General features: G+C 63.2%; 1 protein-coding gene across 8 annotated transcripts in view; it reads left to right on the top strand.

The window, feature by feature from the left end:
• Nucleotides 1-19,843, top strand: part of CFAP46 (cilia and flagella associated protein 46) — a 90,721-nt gene that overhangs the window by 44,928 nt on the left and 25,950 nt on the right. For 7 of the 8 annotated variants that reach the window (XM_032313250.1, XM_032313248.1, XM_032313247.1 and 4 more), the window contains 14 exons: nt 1,037-1,175; nt 1,488-1,671; nt 4,009-4,168; nt 4,362-4,567; nt 5,396-5,524; nt 6,088-6,237; nt 11,469-11,617; nt 12,621-12,719; nt 13,087-13,219; nt 13,966-14,112; nt 15,855-16,055; nt 17,175-17,281; nt 18,322-18,498; nt 19,566-19,701. In XM_032313250.1, coding sequence (XP_032169141.1) covers nt 1,037-1,175; nt 1,488-1,671; nt 4,009-4,168; nt 4,362-4,567; nt 5,396-5,524; nt 6,088-6,237; nt 11,469-11,617; nt 12,621-12,719; nt 13,087-13,219; nt 13,966-14,112; nt 15,855-16,055; nt 17,175-17,281; nt 18,322-18,498; nt 19,566-19,701 — 2,117 coding nt within the window. The remainder of the gene's footprint in view (nt 1-1,036; nt 1,176-1,487; nt 1,672-4,008; nt 4,169-4,361; nt 4,568-5,395; nt 5,525-6,087; nt 6,238-11,468; nt 11,618-12,620; nt 12,720-13,086; nt 13,220-13,965; nt 14,113-15,854; nt 16,056-17,174; nt 17,282-18,321; nt 18,499-19,565; nt 19,702-19,843) is intronic. The other variant, XM_032313249.1, reaches the window with a different exon arrangement.

Here is a 19,843-nt window from a genome sequence, read left to right as displayed (position 1 = left end):
AAGGACGCCAGCTAGGGGACCCCGTCCCGGACGCCCTGGAGTCAGGGGGTACCCGGCAGGCCCGTCACAGTCTTGCACTTCCGCACAACGAGGCGGAGATGTCGTCTTGCAAAACCAAACCAAAACACAAACTGAACTAGGAGGTAAAACCATATTTAAGAATTCGTGTTTAATTCTGCGGAGAAAAATCATCATCCTTGTATCTGGCAGTATTTGCTGGGGAGTGTAAATGCTGGGGACCGTCTCCGGTCCCAAGGACTTCAGGTCTGTCGGAGAGAGAAACTTGATTTAAAATGATGAACAAAAAGTAGGACCATGTGTCACTGACTTTGGAGCACTGAGCCGCGACAGTTCCCACAGGCTCCCCGCAGAGCGCACCCGGGCTCCTGGCGCCGATGGAACAGAGGGGGGCACAGGGCAGGACCCCCAGCCCGTCAGGCCTGAAACGACAGGCAGGAGCAGCCCTTGTGGCCCAGTCCCAGAGGCTGACCAGCGTCTGGGTCCCACTGCTGGGTGTGGGCGGCAGGGACCCTGCATACTGAGAGCCCCGTGCTGGCTGTGCAGAGGCCTCAGGGGCACACAGGTTCCACGCAGCGGGTGCCGGTGCCAGCAGTGTCCCCGGCCATGGCCTTTGTCTGCTCTGGGGTCCACCCTGCAAACAGAGACCCCGAGGGTCCTGCACCCACGGCGGGGCCTCTGCTCAGGTGGGACCCCGGGGGTGCATAAGCTCGGGCACGCCCTGGGGTGTGCGGTGGCAAGTCCACAGGACAGTTTTGTCTCTGTCCCTCCGCAGGCCGTTTCCACACCCAAGGGTGCGGCCCCGGCCGCCCGATCCGTAGAGCCGCAGAGGAGGGACCTCCGCAGGACCTGGGGGCGGGTGGGGGGCGCAGAGTCCGAGCTCAGCAGGGGCTGGCGGCGTGCGGGAGGCACCTGCGGGAGGAGGAAGCTCCGTGGGGCTCCGTGAGTCCGACTGGGCTTGGTGGTGGGCCCCGGGCCGTCCAGCCTCGCCCCCGCACAGCCGCCTCTCCCGCCGCAGGTGCCGAGGACGACCTGACGCTGCGCGCCGCGCTCTACGGGCTGCTGTTCCACTGCCACGCCGACCACGGGGACTGGGAGGGCGGCCTCAAGGTGCTGGACGAGGCCGTGCAGGTGCTGCCGCGGACGGCCCACCGCCTGTGAGCGCTCTGCCGGACCGACCCTCCCCTCCCCTGCCCCCGCCCTCCTCTCCCCTCCTTCCCCCTCCCCACCCCCTCCCCCCAGAACCTCCCTCCCCTGCTCCGGCTCTAGGCCTTGCCCTGTCCGCTCTCTTTGCCCCGCAGGGAAACCCAGGCGAGGCTCAGCCGCACACAGATGCGAGGAACTCGGGCGCCGTTGCTCACCTTCCGTTTTGTCACTAGGAGAAGGGACACGACCTCCTTAGTTTTAGATGCATCGTCTGTGTTTGTTTCTCCTTCAAGCACTGATTTTTCTTTTTTGCTTTGTTTAAGCTTGATTTTTAAACATATGGTCATGGTGAAAGCCAGACTCGGCCAGAACTTCACCATGGAGATCCAGAAGTTCAAGGACGAGAGGGAAGGCTATCAGGCGCACATGTGGCGCCGGCTGGCCTTGAACTCGAGAAGCGCGTCCGGGCAGCTGGTCTGCCACCACAACGCCATCCGGGCCCTGCAGGTCTGACCGGGGCTTCGGGCGCTGGCGACTCAGCTTCTGGGGTAGAGACGTGACCCGTGGGGGGAGGCTGAGCCCCTCCTCGCCCAGCAGAGGAAGTGAGGAGGGCACGTGCCCTTCTGAGGAGTCAGGGGCGCTCTTCCGTCGCACCGCCCCAGCGTGGAGGGATGCACCTTGCGGGGCGCGGCCTCCTGTTCTGCAGGGGGGTCCACCCGAGGAGGGGACGCCCGAGGCTGGACCGGGCTGCGGAGGGAGCAGGGCTCCGCAGCCTTCTGAGACTCCCCACGCCAACAAGAACCGAGTAGACTGGGAGTGACACGGGGTGAGGGGCAGAATCGGGGGAGGGGAGGTGCCTGGTGCAGAGCAGGTGGGACTCAGGGAAGGACAAGGAAGCCCTGGCAGGGGGGACTGAGGTTGTCTTGAAGACGCTCCCCGGCCCCACATACCTGTTCCAGAGAGCATCTCTCGTTGCTCTCATGGAGCGCGTCCTGCTGGGAGGGTTCTCGACTGAGCCAGGGTCCCGGGGACGGGTCAGGACACTGCTCTGTGTGGTCAATGCTGAGTGGTCGGTGAAGACCAAGGTCCCCATCAGGTTCACCGGGGCCAGCAGCGTGGCCCCCACTACTTGACAGAAAGGCACCAGCCTTCTTGCAAAGGCTCTCCATCCCCACTGACCCCAAGCCCCTCCTCACTTGCTCCCTGTTTCTCAGGGGTACGAGGTGTTTTTAGCAATTCACAAGGTCACAGAGCCATCACCACAGTCAACGGCACAATATTTCATCACCACCCAGAACCCCGTAGGTCTGTTCTCTGTCCTCCCACTGCCAACCCCAGTGAGCTGCCAGTCCACTCTCTGCCTCCAAGGGTTTTCTGTCTGGACATGTGCAGTCGCACAAGGTGTGTCCGCTATGACCGGCTTCTTCCACATCGTGTAAGGTGGCCAGACCTCGTGTGTGCAGCTGGGTGCGTGCTCTCGCCGGCTCAGGGCTGCTGGTCTCCCGTCAGAGGGGTGTATGTGTTCTTCCCGGGGGGGCTCTTTCCGTGTGGACACACGGTCACGTTTCTCTTGGGCTCTGCCCGAGCAGCATAACTGCGGGGCCCCGCGCGGTCTCCCCACCGAACCTTCCAGGAGTGCTTTCCCACCAGCTGGGCGAGGCTCCGGTCTCTCCACGCCCTGGTGACGCCGTCTCCTGGCCGCCTGGTTCTAGCATCCTGGCGGCCACAGCGCTGATTGCAGTTCCCGGGCGACTGATGCATGTATTTGCATACGTGTATTGGCCGTTTGTCTATCTTTTTGGGCAAAATGTCTATTCTGATGCTTTGCCCAATTTTTGATTTGGTTATCTTTTTATTGTTGAGCTGTAGGACTTCCGCGAGCATCCTGGGCACGACCCTTACCAGATAAAAGATCTGTAAATTTTCTCTCCTTCTGGGTATTGTTGTTTTCAGCCTCTCCCACACTACTTACTGAGGGGGGTGGCGGGGCTCAGGGCTCGGCTTCCCTCCGTCCACAAGCCTTCCTCCCTGATGATCTCAGCCAGGCTCCGGGCTGAACGCCGCCTCCCCCCTGAGTCGCCTCACAGCTTAGTGTCTAGCCTGGACCCCTCTCCCCTCGCCCCCCACGCCCCGCTGCCCGCGCCCCTCCATCTCACGATGCGTCAGCCCAACACCCGATGTCGAAGTCCCGCTCCGCGGCGCCCCCTCCTCCTTCCTGCCTTTTCTGCCCCACAGAGGGCAGCCCCCCACTCCCAGGGGGTCAGGCATGGGGCATGGGGCGCAGCAGGCGGGAGGCAGAGGGGCCACCGCTGCGCTGGCTCTGCTCTGGGAGGACGGGGAGCAGCTCCACTGCCACCTGCCGTGCTTTGTGACCTAGTCTGTGCGCAGCCGCAGCCCGGGCCTGGGGCTGGGCTCTGGGGCTGCCGCAGGGATGGAAAGGCGTCTTCCCTGGCCCTGGAGCTCTGCTGAACCGCAGAACCATCCAGAGCCTGCCTCCCATACACGTTTGAAGGCCCGTCTGAGGAAACAAAGCTGCTCACGGACCAAAGACAGCCCGACTGAGGAGTCCGGGTGCCGGGAGGGGCAGACGGGCACAGGCCGGGGACTGGAGGACTCGGAGAGACTGTGCCAGGCTTTGGTCTTGGGACAAAACCATGAGCGACAGAAAGGTTCTAACGAGTGTGGGCAGCAGATGTCCCGCTAGCGGGTCCCGCCACGTGGAGGCGGGGTGAGGGCCCACCACGGGTCCCAGAAAAGGAAGCAGCGGACGCCGTCCATCGCAGCGTTTGGGATGCGGAGTGGTAAGCGCGTGTCTCTTCTGTCTTTTTTTGCTTCATCCCAAAGAAACCAGAGAATGAGTGGCAGAAAGTTGAGTACATCCTGGAGCTCAGCGAATGGCTGTACTACAAGCAGTTTCCTATGGAAGACGTGATTTTCCACCTGAAGTGGGCGGTCGACATCCTGATGCTGATCACCCCAGCCAGGGACACGCCTGAGGGGGCAGGTGAGGGTGCGGTCTGCTCTGATTCGGGGCCGGCCCGGCGTGGACGTGTCCTCACGGCCTCCGCTGGGACCTGTGCCCGGGGCAGGAGCCCTGGGACCGTATCCCTGAGGCCAGCCCAGCCCCTGATGGCAGGGATGCCTTCTAGAAGGGCCCGGTCAGGACAGCTCATGGCCGGGGCACCCCTGTGTTGCAGAGGAGCCACTGTCCACTCCGGAAGCCCCAGAAAGCGTGGTGTCCAAGGACATGGGGACAGTCCCCGTGGAGGAGCTCCGCAGCGTGAGACAGCTAGAGGCGCTGGCTCGGGCCTACACCCTGCTGGCGCTGATGGTGTCCCCGGGTGCCGCCGGCTATGAGGAATATTGCCTCCTGGCCTACATGTGCCTCAGGCGCATCTGGCAGGTGAGGCGCCAGGCTGCTCACTGCCCCGTCCCCAGCTCTTGGCAGGGGCCGACACCTCCCCCTGCAGCTCACGGGCCTCGCCGGCTGGTGCCGCCCTCAGACAACAGCCCTGCCCCCACTGCAGTGGCCGGGGACACTCTTCTCTGAAACACACCACCACCCCGGCCCATCCACCACGAAGTGCCCCAGGGCAACGGTGTGTTGGGGCGACAGCCAGCCCATGCTTGCCTCTGCCTGCCCCTCGGCGCCCTGGCACTCAAGAACCTTCTGTGCATTCCCCGTCCACCATTTCTTTACAGGGCCCTCCCAGAGTGGCTCTTGGAGCTTCTGGTTCTCGAGGACATTTGAGGGCAATGCCCCTGACCCTCCCAGCAGTGTGCCGGGGGACAGTGGGACTGCCACCCCTTGGCGGTGGGAAGAATGAGACAGACCTGGAAGGCATCCTTGGTCTTCAAGATGCCCCAGCCCACTCTCCCACCATCCACAAAACAAGGATTCTTCAACACTTCTTTTAGGAGAACAGCTAAAATCTTTACGTGTTCTCAATTAGAGACGTAAACTCACTTCATGGAGGTGACCGGCACTCCTTGGAGGTTGGCTCTGTGTCCCCGCTGGTCCAGCATCTTGGAGACTGCAGTGTCCCACCCACTGAGGGACACCACAGTCCCCTGTGCTTGGGGCAGGCTCACTGGTGTGGCCCTGGTGCCCGAGTAGACACCAGGCTGCCCCTCAGAGCCGTACCACTGGCCACCCCTCAGATCTGAGCCGGTGCAGGAACGTGTGCACGGCTGCTCTTAACGCTGCGAATCTGGATTTCACTTTCCGCAGGTGTCTTTATTAACAGCAGGAAAAGCCATTTCAGAAAGCAAAATTCTGGAAGCAACAGGCAGCTCCCACTTGCTGTCGCCTCACAAAGAGAAGGACAGGAGGAGGGGAAAGAGCAGAGACCCCAAGCAGGTGCCGGGGCGCATGCGCGCGGGCCGTGTCGGGCCGGCCGCGGGAGGCCGGGGCCAGCGACTGGACACACCCAGCCTGTGGGGCCTGACGGACCCCCGTCCCTCAGTGTCCTCCTCCGTAAAGTGGAGGACACCCCCCGGCTGTGAGGAGGGTGACCCAGGGCGCACGTCTCCTCTCTGGTCGGAGGCCGGCTCTCTGGAGCAGAGGGGAAGCGCGGGCATCCCGGGGCGGCCGTGCAGAGCGGGCTCCCGCTGGGCTCCGGCACCACGTCCTCCGAGCGCGGGGTGGCAGGCGCCGGGCTCCGCGGGAAGACTCTGGCCGTGCACACAGCCAACAGCATCCGCTTTGCAAGTGATACCAGAGCGCGTTCGGCTGTGACAGTGAACGCGGCTGGGGTGTGGGTTACAGGGAGGGCGGCCACGAGCAGGGGCGCCATCGGGGCGGGGGGGCCCTGATCCAGCCAGCGCTGGGCCCCCGAAGGCAGTGCCCTCTCCGGGTTCACCCCCTGCCCCGGCTCAGGCTGGGCAGGATTCCGAAGCGAGTCCCGCCCTCCTGCTTCGCAGCAGCAAAGCGCCGCCGCGGGCAAGCAGCTCCACGACGCGCCGGCCAGCGTGGAAGAGTGGGCTTCCTACTGCTGCCCCGAAGGAGTGATGTCACTGTTCCGACACGATAACAGCGACTTTACCATTAACCCTTCAAGCATCCGGAAGCCGGTAAGGCGACTTCGAGGGGCGGGTGCCGGCCGCCGTCCTGAACCCCGACTCCCTGCCCCGTAGCCATTGTGCTGTGATGTACATCCAGAAAGAGGCACGTAAGCAGGGCCTGGCTTGGTGCCTCGTTGACGACGCACCTGTGCGTGGCCTCCCAGGCCTCTGCCGTCCCCAGGCGACAGCCAGTGTCGGTGGGAAGCACGTGCTCCCTCTCGTCGTGCGGTGCCCTCCCCGCCAGGAATGCACCCCGATGCGGAAACGCCGCCGGTGGCCCTGTCTGTGGCTGCTGTGGCGGCGAGCCGCGGCCGCCCCGGCTCTGGCTCCGGCTCCAGGGCCCACCTGGGTAACCCGCGGAAACGCTCCCTCTCTGGATTTCCGCCGGCCACGCTGGCAAGGAAGCCGTTTGCTGGGAGGTCCCCGGGGTTAGACCCCATGACCCGGGACCTTCATTGCCCAGCGCCTTCCTCCCGTCTTTTGTGCTGAACAACGTGGGGACCGTCCCCGTGTCCCTCCCGTGTTCGGGTTCGTTCGCCCCGTCTCGTCCGTGTCTCTGTCGCCTGTTGGGTTTCTCGGCCGTGGAGCCGTCCCACGCCCGGACTAGACCACAGTACGCGTGTCCCTGCGACACTGGGGGACACTCGTGTTGTCCCCAGTCGGTGGCTTCACATGCAAAGCTGCTGTGAGTGTTCCTGACGGCACCCGTGGCCGTGGAGCGTGGGTTTGGCCGACCAGGTCACCTCTGGCCAAACGGCCTTCTGAGGTGGCTGAGCCAGCGCCGTGCCCCCTGCAGCGGCGGGGGGGGGGGCATCGTCCACGCCGTGCCGGCCTCGCGTGGTTCCCCTTCCTACCTGGGCCCAGGTAGGAAGCATGGCCGCGCCTCACTCTGCCCTCTGGACCTCGGATGTCGTCTCTGTGGCCTTTCCAGGCTGTTGCCCACATTTTACTGAGGTTTCTGTCTCTTTCTTACTGATTTGAAGGAATCCTTAACCTTCTCTGGAAACCACACCCTGCGGCGGACGGAGGGCGCGTCACCTTCCCCTCTTCGTGGGCTCCCCTGAGGTCTTCGCGTGACTCGAGATTCCGCGTCCCTGTGATAAAATTAGAGATCTGCCCCTTTGTCACTAGGACTTCGTGGGTCCTGTTTGACGGGACCGTTTCCGTCTCCAGAGGTCGTGAAGATACCCGCTCGCGGCGTCTTCCTGAAGCTTTCTGGGGTTCTGTGCCAGAGTCCCACAGGCCGTCGCCTGAGGCCGGGGGGTGTGGTGCCGGGCGAGGTCAGCACGGGCTCTCCAGTCTGGGTGTCAGAATGTTCCAGCCCGTCTGTGGGAAGAGCGTGCGCCCGTCTTCTCTGCGGAGCCGTGTTTGCCCTGCGACCGTGTCCACGCGCGCCCGCCCCTCACGGCCGCGACGCCTGAGCCTCCGTGGTCTTCGAGAAGGTTCTGGACGTTCTTCCCGTACCCCTCACAGCTCCGCGTGCACCGTGGAGTCCGCGGCTGGGCCCGGCTCCTGACTGCTCAGAGGCTCCGGTCGGCCGCCGGCTCGGGGAGAGCGGACGCCCACGGCCCTCCGGAGCGTGACCAGCCCGACCCCTCCCCCGGCTCGGGCCTTCCCTCGACGCGTGGCGGGGGTGCGTTTCCCGTGCGGCGCGCGTGCCGGTGGGGTTCGCTGTATTCGACTCGACGTGTTTGATCCTGTTGCAAATGGGCTTTTCTGGGTCACGCCTGAACGCCACGTGAAATACAGAAAGACAGTTTTGTTGAACTTCCAATCACTGTGCTGACTTGTCTGTCCCGTCTTCTGGGCGTCGTGTGGGACCGTCGCTCTGTCGTCACTCCCGCCCTGGGCTCTGCGGGTCCAGGCCCGGGCAGGTGCCGGAGAGACGCCGGGCACGGCAAGGGGCTTATCGCGCTGCCGGCTCTGACGGGAGGATTGGCGACACTCGCTAGAGCTGTGACGGCTGTTTGTCGTGGTTTCAGGGAGATTCTTTACCCCCGGAGAGTTTCCCGTTTCTCGCTGCCCAGAGCTTAGTCGCGAGCGGCCGGAGCCGGCGGCGGCGCGTTTCCTTCCAGCGGCTCAAGCGGCGGCGCGGCTTCTCCTTCCTGCTTCCAGCTGATCGCGCGGCTCTTTTGCCGATGGTCACGCGGAGAAGATCCGTGTGGCTGAAATGTGTCATTCGTGTCCCGCATACTCGTGTTTGCCACCTTGCGGCGTTGGTGTCCACAGCCCTCTCCCGTGCGTCCGGCCCCCGTGTCAGGATTTGGTAAAAAGTTATGCAGATTCTGGTTCTGTTCCCAGCCGGCCCCAGACATGCGGCTTTTCAGCACTGACATCCAGCTCTCCTGCTGCCTGTGGACACCCGCTGGGTGTCCCGTGAATTCACCCAGTCCCGGCACGGACCACCCAGGGTCGGTGGGTGTGCGCTCCTCGGCCTCAGAGCTCAGGCTCTCAAGGCGGCCCCCGCGTCGACAGTGCCGGGGCTCTAGGCCACCTGCACGGTCATCTGATGTGGCTGCGCGTTGGAGGTTCCCGTGACGCCCCTGTGCAGGGTTACGATTTGCTAGGGCGGCTCACGGAACTCAGGGAAACACCGTGTTTTCTAGATCACCGCGTTGTTAGCAAGGACGCGAGTGAGCGGCCGGGTGAAGAGGTCCGCGGGTCGGGGTCTGGTGCCGAGTGCGGGAGCTCCTGCACGCCTGGCACCGGGGGGCGCCGCCGCGTGTGGATGTGTTCACCCCCCGGACATGCGCCTCGCTGCTCCATGTAGGGCTTTAGGGAGGTTCCGCGACGCAGGCGCGAGTGAGGGAATCTTTGGCCGTTGGTGACTTGCTCCTCCTCCGGCTGCTCCCTGTCCCCGGCACCAGGGGCGGGACCAGACCTCCAGCCTCTGGTCACAGGGTTGGGTCCCCGGCACGCAGTCCCCCTCCCCAGCTGTCCGGGGGCCGCCTGGAGTCACCTCACGGAGACAAACTCAGCTGCTCGGAAGGGCCTCCTGGTTCTCGAGGTCGCAAGGGTTGTTGGAGCTCGGTGCCAGCAGCGGGTCCGTGTCCTTGTGGGTCACAATGTCACACTGACCCTTTCGTCAGTTAGGAAGTGTCTTCTCCCCCTTCTTTTTCTTATTTTTTTTTTTAAGATTTTATTTATTTATTTGACAGAGATCACAAGTAGGCAGAGAGGCAGGCAGAGAGAGAGGAGGAAGCAGGCTCCCTGCAGAGCAGAGAGCCCGATGCGGGACTCGATCCCAGGACCCTGAGATCATGACCTGAGCCGAAGGCAGAGGCTTAACCCACTGAGCCACCCAGGTGCCCCCCCTTTCTTTTTCTTGAAGGGCTTCGTGCTTCTACTGATACTTATTTTTTAGAAAAGTCTGGACTGTGACAAAATACCCGTGGTTTTTTATTTATTCTGTCCATTAATAACTAATATTTGAGAACATTTTAATGTTAATGGAACATGAGCTAAGAAAAGTTTAATTTTTTTACATTTCAATATTAGGGTATTAACAAGAGAAAATAAAAATAATTATGGTCAAAATTACTGCATCAAAACAAACAATAAATGCTTGACATTAGGCTACATACCATTTAGTTTTTGGCGTAAAGTTCTTTGTAAGAGAGAACACTAGTCACGTCGCTCGTGGGGACACTTCCCGCTGCTGGGGCGGCCACTTCTCGGTGTCCCTGCGGCGGCTCTTAGCATAGTTGTCTGCGGTTGTGGGAATGGGGTGCAGTGGAGAGGCACTCACCGCCTCCGTGCTAAGTAAGAGCACATCCCCGATTCCCGTAGGTACGGGGAGGCCGACAGAGCGCGGCTGCCCCGTGTGTTTGAGGCCATCGGTCAAGCCTAAGGAGTTCGGTCAAGGCACGGGTGTAACGGTTCGCACAAGAAAGAGCGCGACGCCAGCCTGGGGGCCTGAGAACAGGACAAAACCATAAGTCACTCTTTCTGGCGGCGGTGACAGTGCCCTTTCTACCATCTTCCCTGTGACTTGAGACAATCTTTGCTGGCCCGAGGCATGCGGAGTGTGTGGGGCCAGGCCACGTGGGTCGCCGCCACGGACGGTCCTCCATCTTTATTTTTCTTGATTCTTGGGGAGGTTTGTAAAAGATTATTTGTTCGTTCTGCCTTAAATCTGGGAGAGTCCCCTGGTGGGAACTTCTGGACCTTTTCTTCTTTGTGGGAAAGTCATAAGTTACGATTCAGTTTTCTTTGTAGTTCAAGAGCTTTTCTGATTTTCTGTTTCTCTTATAATTTGGCGGATTGTGTTTTTCTAGGGTATTTCCACGTAACATAAAATTACACGTTTGTAAAGTAATGTTGTTCCTAATGTCCTTTCCTGATCTTGGAGTGTCCGTAGGCTCTGTAGGATGCGAGCCTTCCCACCCCTGCTTCCTGACCAGCCTCACAGGGTCATCGGTATTAATCTCTCAAAGAAAACGCATGTTCTCCTGGTCGCCCAAAGCCACTGGCTTTTGGGAAGTCCCTGAGATGGCTGCTTTGCGTGTAGATCACCCTGACCCTAAGGTGCAGGCCTTTGGGGACCCAGCCGGGTGCGTAGCTTGCGGTGGGCCCTCCACGCGGCTGCTTGTCCCCCCCCCACAGGAAAAACCCCAAACAAGCAAACAAAACCCAGAAGCGCTACCAGCCTCCCAGCCGGCTCGTGAGTCCTCAGAAACCCCCCGGACGAGTGCACCCCGATGTGGCTCACTTCTTGAGACCCCGTTTCTTCTGGCCCAGTAACTGCCCCAGCACCACCTAGTGACCTGCGCTTGGTCCAGCTTCTCGAATTTTCCACCCCAGAGTAATAGTTATGTCAAACCCAGTCTGTCTTCATGATGCGAGATGTTCTCTACCTGTACTCGGTTTTAAGGCAGTTATATGTGTCCATAGAGAGACTCTGTTTTCAATGGATCAGCAGCTCCCAGTGGAGGAAATCGAACAGAAACATTCATTTGAGTGAACATGTGACTGGGTTGTTTGTTGTGAGGACTTTTAACTGTATTGGGTGTGGACGGTTACGGGTGATCGCGCACGACGAGACGGAAGCTAAGCGTGCGGAAGGGAGGGCGGAGAGCACAGCGTCCCTTCGCTCAGCAAACACGGCTCGGTGCCGGGTGTGCGTCGGGACCTGTGCGTGGCGTGGGGACGGGCGGGGCCGCTGACGAGAGACCTTGTGAGCTGGCGGCCTGCCGTCCCTCCAGTGCTTGACCTTACACGTGTGCTGTGTGTTTGCGTAGACGTACACTCTGTACTATCTGGACCACTTGGTCAGCGCCCTGCAGAAGCTGTCCCTTCACGAGCTCGCCGTCCCGCTCCTGCAGCTGGGGGCAGCCGTCGCGGCCGCTGTGGTGGACAGCAAGAGCCTCGGAGACCTCTACCACCTGCGGTCAGTACGGCTGATGCACGGTCAGGGAAACTGGGGGACACTTGGGAGGCTGAAGGGGAATACTCCAAAGCAATGTAAGAGAAGCAGCATTTCCGAATACTAATTCTGTGGTTGGCTAATTCCATAAGTAATAGCCCAGGGATTTGTAAAACCAAATAAATCAGCATCCTCGATCATGAAAATACTCTTTTTGTTTTAAAATTTCTACTGGGTTCTTTTTTTTTTTTTTTTTTAAAGATTTTATTTATTTATTTGACAGAGAGAAATCACAAGTAGATGGAGAGGCAGGGAGAGAGAGAGAGAGAGGGAAGCAGGCTCTCTGCCGAGCAGAGAGCCCGATGCGGGACTCGATCCCAGGACCCTGAGATCATGACCTGAGCCGAAGGCAGCGGCTTAACCCACTGAGCCACCCAGGCGCCCCTCTACTGGGTTCTTAAGGGAAGATCGTTGTTCTAAGGAAATGTACGCTGGCGTATTAGAATGAAGGGCCGCTGTGGGGCCTGCTCCCCAGTCACCAAAAGAAATATTTACAGGGTGGCGGGGGGCAGGGAGACCAGCCGTGAGGCAGGTGTGGTGAGCGCCTGCGCCCAGGGCTCTGCGAGGGACCTACAGTCGGGCTCTGCAGTGCTCGGGCAGCTCTTCTGTGAGCTGGAAACCCTTTCCCGCGACACCGTTTTGCGCCAGAACCGAAGCAGACCTTGCCGGTGTCGCGGAGCTCAGGGCCCCGCCCGCGGAGCCTTATTTTTCCCTGTGAGGGTGACCTCGACGGTGAGTCCGGACAGAGTCCGGGGTGTGAGTGCATGTGAACATTCTTGCCGCCTGAAGTCCGCAAGAGGCACGTGTGTCATTTTGCTTACCTCTCAATATTACTGGAAACATCACTAAATGAGCCATTCTTTTCTCGTTTACCAGTTTTTATGAGGCGCACTGAGCCCAGGGCAGCCTGACCCTTACCCACACGTCCCGTGTGACCCTGTGCTTGCTCTGTCGCCCCTTCCCCTAGACTTGCCCTTGCTTGTTCCGACTTGAAATTGAGAGAAGCAGCTGCTCACCACGAGGAGCAGGCCGGGCAGACGTACATCTACGATCTGGAGCAGGCGAGGTGCGCCCCCCAGCCCCCGCGGTCCCGACCTGCCCAGGGGACGCCAGCTCGCCTGTAAACAAGGAAGGATTTGGCCAACACGGAGCTGCTCCCGGCCGTGTCCTCTCCAACCCCAGGCCCATCCTGCATCACACACAGCCAGGGGGACGACGCTTGGCCTGGGGGGGGTGTGTCAGGGGCAGCTCCGGGGGTCAGGGGCGGCTCCGGGGGCAGTCGTGGGAGTTTTGTGTCATCTCTGTGAACACGCGAGTGATCGGTGGCTGTTTTAATTTGCATTTCTGGATCACTAATGACATTGGACATTTGCAGACACTTGCTTCTTGGCCGTGGCATTTCTTGGGCATGTCACCTGTGTTACTTACATTAGCTGCAGAAAGGAAATCGCCTTGAGAAAGGAGAGGCATAAGGAAGCAGTCTTAGACGACAGTGTGCCGACGCCGGCTGAGCCCGTAACTGCGGTGCCGCCCCCGGAGACGAAGCCCCTCGTGGCCCAAGACAAGGTACCCTCGCTCCGCCAGCAGCACCGTGTCCCCGAGCCACAGCTCGGCCCCTAGTGGGAGAAGCCTTCACCGCGAGCTGTGTACAGACCCTCGTGTCGGGTTCCCGGGAAAGCCGGGGTGTGTCCCCTCCCCGTGCGCCCTGGGTGTCTCTGGGGAGATCGAGGCTACAGATCACCTCGGAGTGCACCCACCAGGGGCTTGGGCAGGATTCAGAGAAGACAGGCAGGGGCAGCACAGAGGGATTCCCAGGAAGGGTGGCCGAGGCCGGGGCACTTGGAGAGTTGCCCCAGAGGTCTGACTACTGCCCACGCGGCGAGATCACTGGTGTCGGCTCACGCCTCAAGAAAAGCAGCCATCAGGCCACCACGCTCCGAACACCTGTCACCCCGGGGCCGCCAGCCTTGGGCCTCCGTCCTGGAGCCGCGGGCATCAACCATCTGGGAGGCGCGGTAGGAACGTGCCAGGCCCCCGTGTGTCTTGAGGAATTCAGGGGCTCACTGACACCTCACATGCTGGTCCGGGTGCCGCCTGGTACCGGAGACCCGGGCCCCAGAGCGCAGGGCAGCGGCCGGAGCAGGGGCAGTGCAGGACCTGCTCTGACACCCCCCGGGGTGGGCTGGCGGGTGACAAGAGGCGCTGTCCCAGGAGGCGGCTCGCTGCAGAGGTCGGGGGCCGGGCCTGGGGGGAAGCATGGACGGCGGGAGCTTCCTCAGCCTCCGGCGCAGACCTGCCGCCCCATCTTCCAGCTCCTGACGGTGAACGGAGACACCGGGAGGGGCCTGGAAGGGACGTCCTTCCCCCAGCTGTGGATGCTCAAAGCCGACGTGCTGCTGGAGATGGACCTGTACCAGCCCGCGAGGCTGCTGCTGGCGGAGGCCTGCCTGGCCTTCCAGGTGAGGGGCCGCCGCGCCCGGGGTCAGTGCGGGGGGCGCCTGCGCACGACGGCTCTCTGGGACGCAGGCGTCTGCTCGGAAGCTGGCTGGCCTCTCGCCGTTCTGCAATGTCCATCCTGGACTCGGATCTAAGTCTCTGCCCTTGGCCTGTGGTTTCTTTGGTTTTCGTTCTGTCCGTGGAGAGTTTGCGGAAGTCCTCACTTCCTGCGGCGGCTGCAGGTCTGACCCCGCAGGTGTTTCCTGATGTCGTGTGCAGCGGCTGAGAGACAGGAGGGCTCCTCGCTGTGGGCCCAGCCCAGGCGTCCGTGGTCTCTCGGGGGGCCTCGCTGGAAGCCTGAGGTCTTCTGAGCCCCCGAGAGGCTTGCACTCCAGCCTGGCTGTGCAGACCTTGGCTCCCAGCCCCCCGTCACCCCCGTCTGCTGTGCTCCTTGGACCTGCCCTGCCCCGGGCACATGGGTTCAGGTGCCCCCATGACTGGTGTCTAATGCCCGCAGCTGGAGGCCCCAAAGCCCCAGCTGTGTCCTCCTGAGCTCCGTCCCCCGTGAGAAAGGTGCCCGTGTGTGCGCCCCTCCCCGCGGAGAAGGGGTGCCTGGGACATGCGGTTCGATCGGTGTCCGGCTCGGAGAACCGCACTCACTGGGGGGCACGGCAAAGCTACAGGACCAGACGGGCTGCCACGGGTTTTAAAGGACTCCAGAGAGAGAAGGACCTTAAGAGCACAGAGTTCAAGGCCGTTGGAGATCAGGCCATGGGCAGGGAGCTTGTCCAGCTCAGATGGCTGCGTGCGGGCCAGACAGCAGAGGGGCCAGGCGGGGGCAGAAGGGGGAGCGTCCGGCTGGGACCGAGAGGCCGCACTCTGCTGGCAGCGGTCTCTTCTGAGACCCGTGGGCCGAGGAGCCGGCCGTCGGAGAGCTCCTGGGGGTGTTGTGCCCAGGTGGTGGCTGGGGCACCTTTGCTCCTCCAGACGCCACTCTGCCCTCTCCTGAGCCTTCTGTCACGTGTCCCACACACATGGCCGGCGCCTTGCCCGCGGGCTTTTCCTTCCTGCCCTGAACCGCATCTCCGTGGGGCCGGAGCGGTCGGCTCCTGGCGATGTCTCCCTGGGGCGTCTGCCTGCCCCAGCCCCTGCGACCCTCCACAGCAGTCCGCCATCCGCCTCTCTGCTGCGGCTGCCCCCACCACCCCCACCAGCGTGTCTGCCTCCTGTGAGCGCCTGGCTCGCCTCGCCTCCAGCCTGCCCTGGCTTCTGGGGCCTTGGCTGTTGGGAGCACAGGGCCCAGGCCCAGCAGGCCCCACTTCAGTGTCTTCGAGCTGTACGCTCGCTGCTCTGTCCGGAGCTGGCCACCACGGACTCCTGCCCTTCCCGCCTGAGCGCCCAGCATCCTCCTGCCCGGGTGGGGTTCGGAGGCCGACAGCACCCGCACCGCACGCCCAGGCTCCCTGCACCGTGTGTGAGGGACGGGGGATGAGGCAGCCACGGCTGGCGTGGGTGCAAATGTCCGCCATCTGTGGCCAGCGTCTGGATGGCGGCTCCTAGGAGCGCACTGGGGACTGCTGCCAAGGGAGGGCTCGGGGACCCTGGAAGTGGACATTAGCACATGCACAGGCCTCAAGCCCCCCCCAGCCCCGGGCCCTTCAGAGGGAGCCGCCCAGCGGCCACTGTGTGGGGCGAGGCCTGGTGCCAGGAGCTGCGGTCACGCCGTCCGGCTCCCGCCGACTCTGCTCACGCGTGTCTGTTTCAGGAGCTTGGTGACCCTTGCGCGGAAGCAAAGTGCCTGCACCTTCTAGCGCGGCTGGCGAACAAGGAGAAAAACCACGCGCGCGCCCTGAAGCTGGTGGAGAAGGCCCGGCGCCTGGGCGGGGACGAGGAGTTCTGGCACAGCTCCGCGCTGACCCTGGCAGACGCGCTCCTGGCCAAGGGAGACGAAGGCGGCAAAGTGACGGTAGGGCCGCCGGGCGCCCGTGGGGGTGGTGGGCCGCCGGGCGCCCGTGGGGGTGGTGGGCCGCCGGGCGCCCGTGGGGGTGGTGGGCCGCCGGGGGCCCGGGGGGGGTGGTGGGCCGCCGGGCGCCCGTGGGGGTGGTGGGCCGCCGGGCGCCCGTGGGGGTGGTGGGCCGCCGGGCGCCCGTGGGGGTGGTGGGCCGCCGGGCGCCCGTGGGGGTGGTGGGTCCCCGGGCCCTCGTGGGGGTGGTGGGTCCCCGGGCGCTCGTGGGGGGTGGTGGGTCCCCGGGCGCTCGTGGGGGTGGTGCGTGGTGGGTCCCCGGGCGCTCGTGGGGGTGGTGGGCCGCCGGGCGCTCGTGGGGGTGGTGGGCCGCCGGGCGCTCGTGGGGGTGGTGGGGCCCCGGGCGCTCGTGGGGGTGGTGGGTCCCCGGGCCCTCGTGGGGGTGGTGGGTCCCCGGGCGCTCGTGGGGGTGGTGGGTCCCCGGGCGCTCGTGGGGGTGGTGGGCCGCCGGGCGCTCGTGGGGGTGGTGGGTCCCCGGGCGCTCGTGGGGGTGGTGGGCCGCCGGGCGCTCGTGGGGGGTGGTGGGCCGCCGGGCGCTCGTGGGGGTGGTGGGCCGCCGGGCGCTCGTGGGGGTGGTGGGCCGCCGGGCGCTCGTGGGGGTGGTGGGCCGCCGGGCGCTCGTGGGGGTGGTGGGTCCCCGGGCGCTCGGGGGGGTGGTGGGTCCCGGGCGCTCGTGGGGGTGGTGGGTCCCCGGGCGCTCGTGGGGGGTGGTGGGTCCCCGGGCGCTCGTGGGGGGTGGTGGGTCCCCGGGCGCTCGTGGGGGTGGTGGGCCGCCGGGCGCTCGTGGGGGTGGTGGGCCGCCGGGCGCTCGTGGGGGGTGGTGGGTCCCCGGGCGCTCGTGGGGGGTGGTGGGTCCCCGGGCGCTCGTGGGGGGTGGTGGGTCCCCGGGCGCTCGTGGGGGGTGGTGGGTCCCCGGGCGCTCGTTGGGGGTGGTGGGTCCCGGGCGCTCGTGGGGGGTGGTGGTTCCCCGGGCGCTCCTGGGGGTGGTGGGTCCCCGGGTGCTCCTGGGGGTGGTGGGTCCCCCGGCCCGGAGCCACCCGCGGACGTCGCCATCCTCCTCAGGCCGGGCGGGAGTTCCAGAGACTCATCGACGTCTTCAGGGACCTGCAGAGGGAGAGACCGAACCGAGCGCCCGTCCTGGAGTTTATGAGCACAGACCTGGAAGCCAGGTAGTTCCCTGCGAGGAAAACGGAATTCACGCGAGGTCGGGGCTGACTGTCCTCGCGCGGCTTCCCAGACCTCTGAGGTGCAGAGAGTCACACAACACCCCCGACCCAGCTGGCCTTCTCCGAAGCGGAGCCTTCCACCTGGGGACCCTTGTCCACAGCCCATGGCCCCGGGGGTCAGGGGCCCGGGGAGGTCGCTAGAGCCTGACCTTCAGCCTTCTGGCTCCCGGAGACAGTGTCTCTTCCTTTCCAACGTGCCTTTTTCTCGAGACAAGGACGCAGGTGGCTCATTTGGTTCCTACATTCTCTGGGGACACGTCTGAGCTCCCCCAGGTGCGCGTGGACCCCCGCGGGGTGAGGGGCAGGCACAGCCCCAGCAGGGGCCTGGCCGCGGGGTTTTCTCCTCCCCCGCCCCCCGTGATGGTGTGACCTTCGTCCCGCAAGCATGCGCCTCCCTGGGGTCTGTCCTGTCTGAGTCAGTGGCAGGCGCTTTGAGTAAAGAGCTTCGGAGACCGACACTTGCCTCCCGGGCTTAGGGGTCCTTCGGATGTCTGGCCTCTTTGTGGTACTTTGTATTCTTCCAGAAAATTGCGAACTCTGGGTTTTGGGTCGTGTTGGTGTGTCTGTTTTTGGACTCTTTTCCTGTAACGTCACAGTCTTTGTCACAGGTCTGTCCCCGCCCATGCCCAGGCCCACCTTCCCCTCGGTCAGACTTGTGCATCGCCTCCCGCTGACCTTAACGAAGTAGCGGCCGAGGCTGTCCTCACGGTTTCCCCTTGTTTCCACCTTGTGTTTGCTCAGTTCTGGGTTCTCCTTTGGAGGGGCTCGGGCTCCCGGGGCTCCGGCCGGCGGCACCCGCACGTCATCCCGGGTTCCCGCGTGGGATCTGCGCCTGCGCCACAGGAGGACGGTGCCGGGGCAGGACAGTCTCGTGGTGGAAGCACGTGGCCTGCGTGCTTTCTGGTCCGTGGGCAGTGCGCTCCGTGTCGGGGTGACGCAGGCCGGACCGCGGTGGCCACGTGGGACGGTCCTGCTGCCCACAGATGTGTGAGCCTCCGGGTCAGGGCCGTCGAGGACCTCGCTGGCTGTGAGCCTTCCGAATGCTTGCTCCTGCTGACCGAGCTGCACGATCGTTTGACGGACATTGAGAAAAAGCTGACCGCCTGGGGCTACAAAGAGAAGTGTGTGGACATAAAACTAGAGCGCGCAAAGATAAAGAGGTGCGGGGGCCCCCGGGGTGGGGGGCTGAGGTCTGTCCCTGAGCCCCTGCCCCCCTGTCCCATGGCCTGACCCCGTGCCGGGCTCTCCTCTTGGCCCAGGACTCCCCAGCCCCCTTGTGTCCCAGCAGAGCCTCCTCCTGGCCCCGGACTCCCCAGCCCCCTTGTGTCCTAGCAGAGCCTTCTCCTGGCCCCGGGGCCGGCTACACATCCCTCCAGGACAGCGGCATGGGGGTGGGGCCGTCCGCGCTCTTGTCCCGCCCCCGCGGTGTCCCCTCCACCGCCCCCCGCGGCGTCTCAGCAGACACAGCGAGCTCCACACCCCCACCCCCACCTTGTTCACACTCTGCTCACGCTCGCGCAGACACACATCACACCCGTGTGTGCACATTACCTGTGGTCACTCACAGGCACACACACGTCGGCCCCGTGTGCCCCTGGACATGCTCGCCCTCGCTGGCCCTGCAGCAGCCCGCGTCAACCTCCCCCGTGTGACCTCTCGAAGTCCCCACTGTCTTCGAGGGCAGGGGCTGACCCAGAGACAGAGGAAGGAGGCCGAGCCTCAGCGAACGGCCCGTCTCCCACCTCCCCTCTGTCCCCCCGGCCCCGGGCTGCCCACCTGCTTGGGGTGCGCACAGGCATTTCGAAGCCAACAAGCAAATCTTGCGTCAAAGGTGTTAAAAACAGCCTTTCTGAGGAAAAGGCCACCTGGGCACATGGGGTGTAACGTTGATCCTGTGATTACAGAATCGATATGTGGTCGTTGTCGAACTTTAAAAAATGCAGGAAGGCATGGAGAGGAAAACAAGGCAGTTAAATCAGCACAATTTACGTCATGGCGTTGGTTCGTTGGATAGATTTAATTTTACAAAAATAAGACTGAAGTGCATACGCATTTTGGGGCCAAGATACAGTGACGATATCTTTACATATAGAACATCCAGTCATAAAATTTGAAGTACTCATAAAGATACGATATAATGATTTAAAATCAGACACTGCAGCTTGTTAGTATCGATGGAATAATGCTGAAGGTTCTGGCTCCAAACCCACTCTTCCATCTTCTAAAGATTATGCGCCCGACACGAGAGAGGGGAAGAACAGAGAACGGCGCATCACCTGGAGGCCTACGACTTGGTCCAGAGCGCCGTGGCCGAGGCAGAGGCGCTGTTTCTCAGCGTGCGGGGCTTACTGTCCTCCCAGGAGGTGAGTCTGGGTCCCAGTCCCTCCCCGGAGCCCTGAGCACCCCTCGGCGCACACAGATACCCCCGCACTTGCCCTAAAAAGGCAGCCCGCCTCCTTGCAGTCTGGCCGGGACGCAGCATCGCAGCAAGATTCGCCCTCCCTT

Source organism: Mustela erminea, chromosome 14 (assembly GCF_009829155.1).
Source record: "Mustela erminea isolate mMusErm1 chromosome 14, mMusErm1.Pri, whole genome shotgun sequence".
Taxonomy (NCBI): domain Eukaryota; kingdom Metazoa; phylum Chordata; class Mammalia; order Carnivora; family Mustelidae; genus Mustela; species Mustela erminea.
The sequence above is the reverse complement of the archived record's forward strand: the minus strand, read 5'-3'. Positions and strand labels throughout refer to the sequence as shown.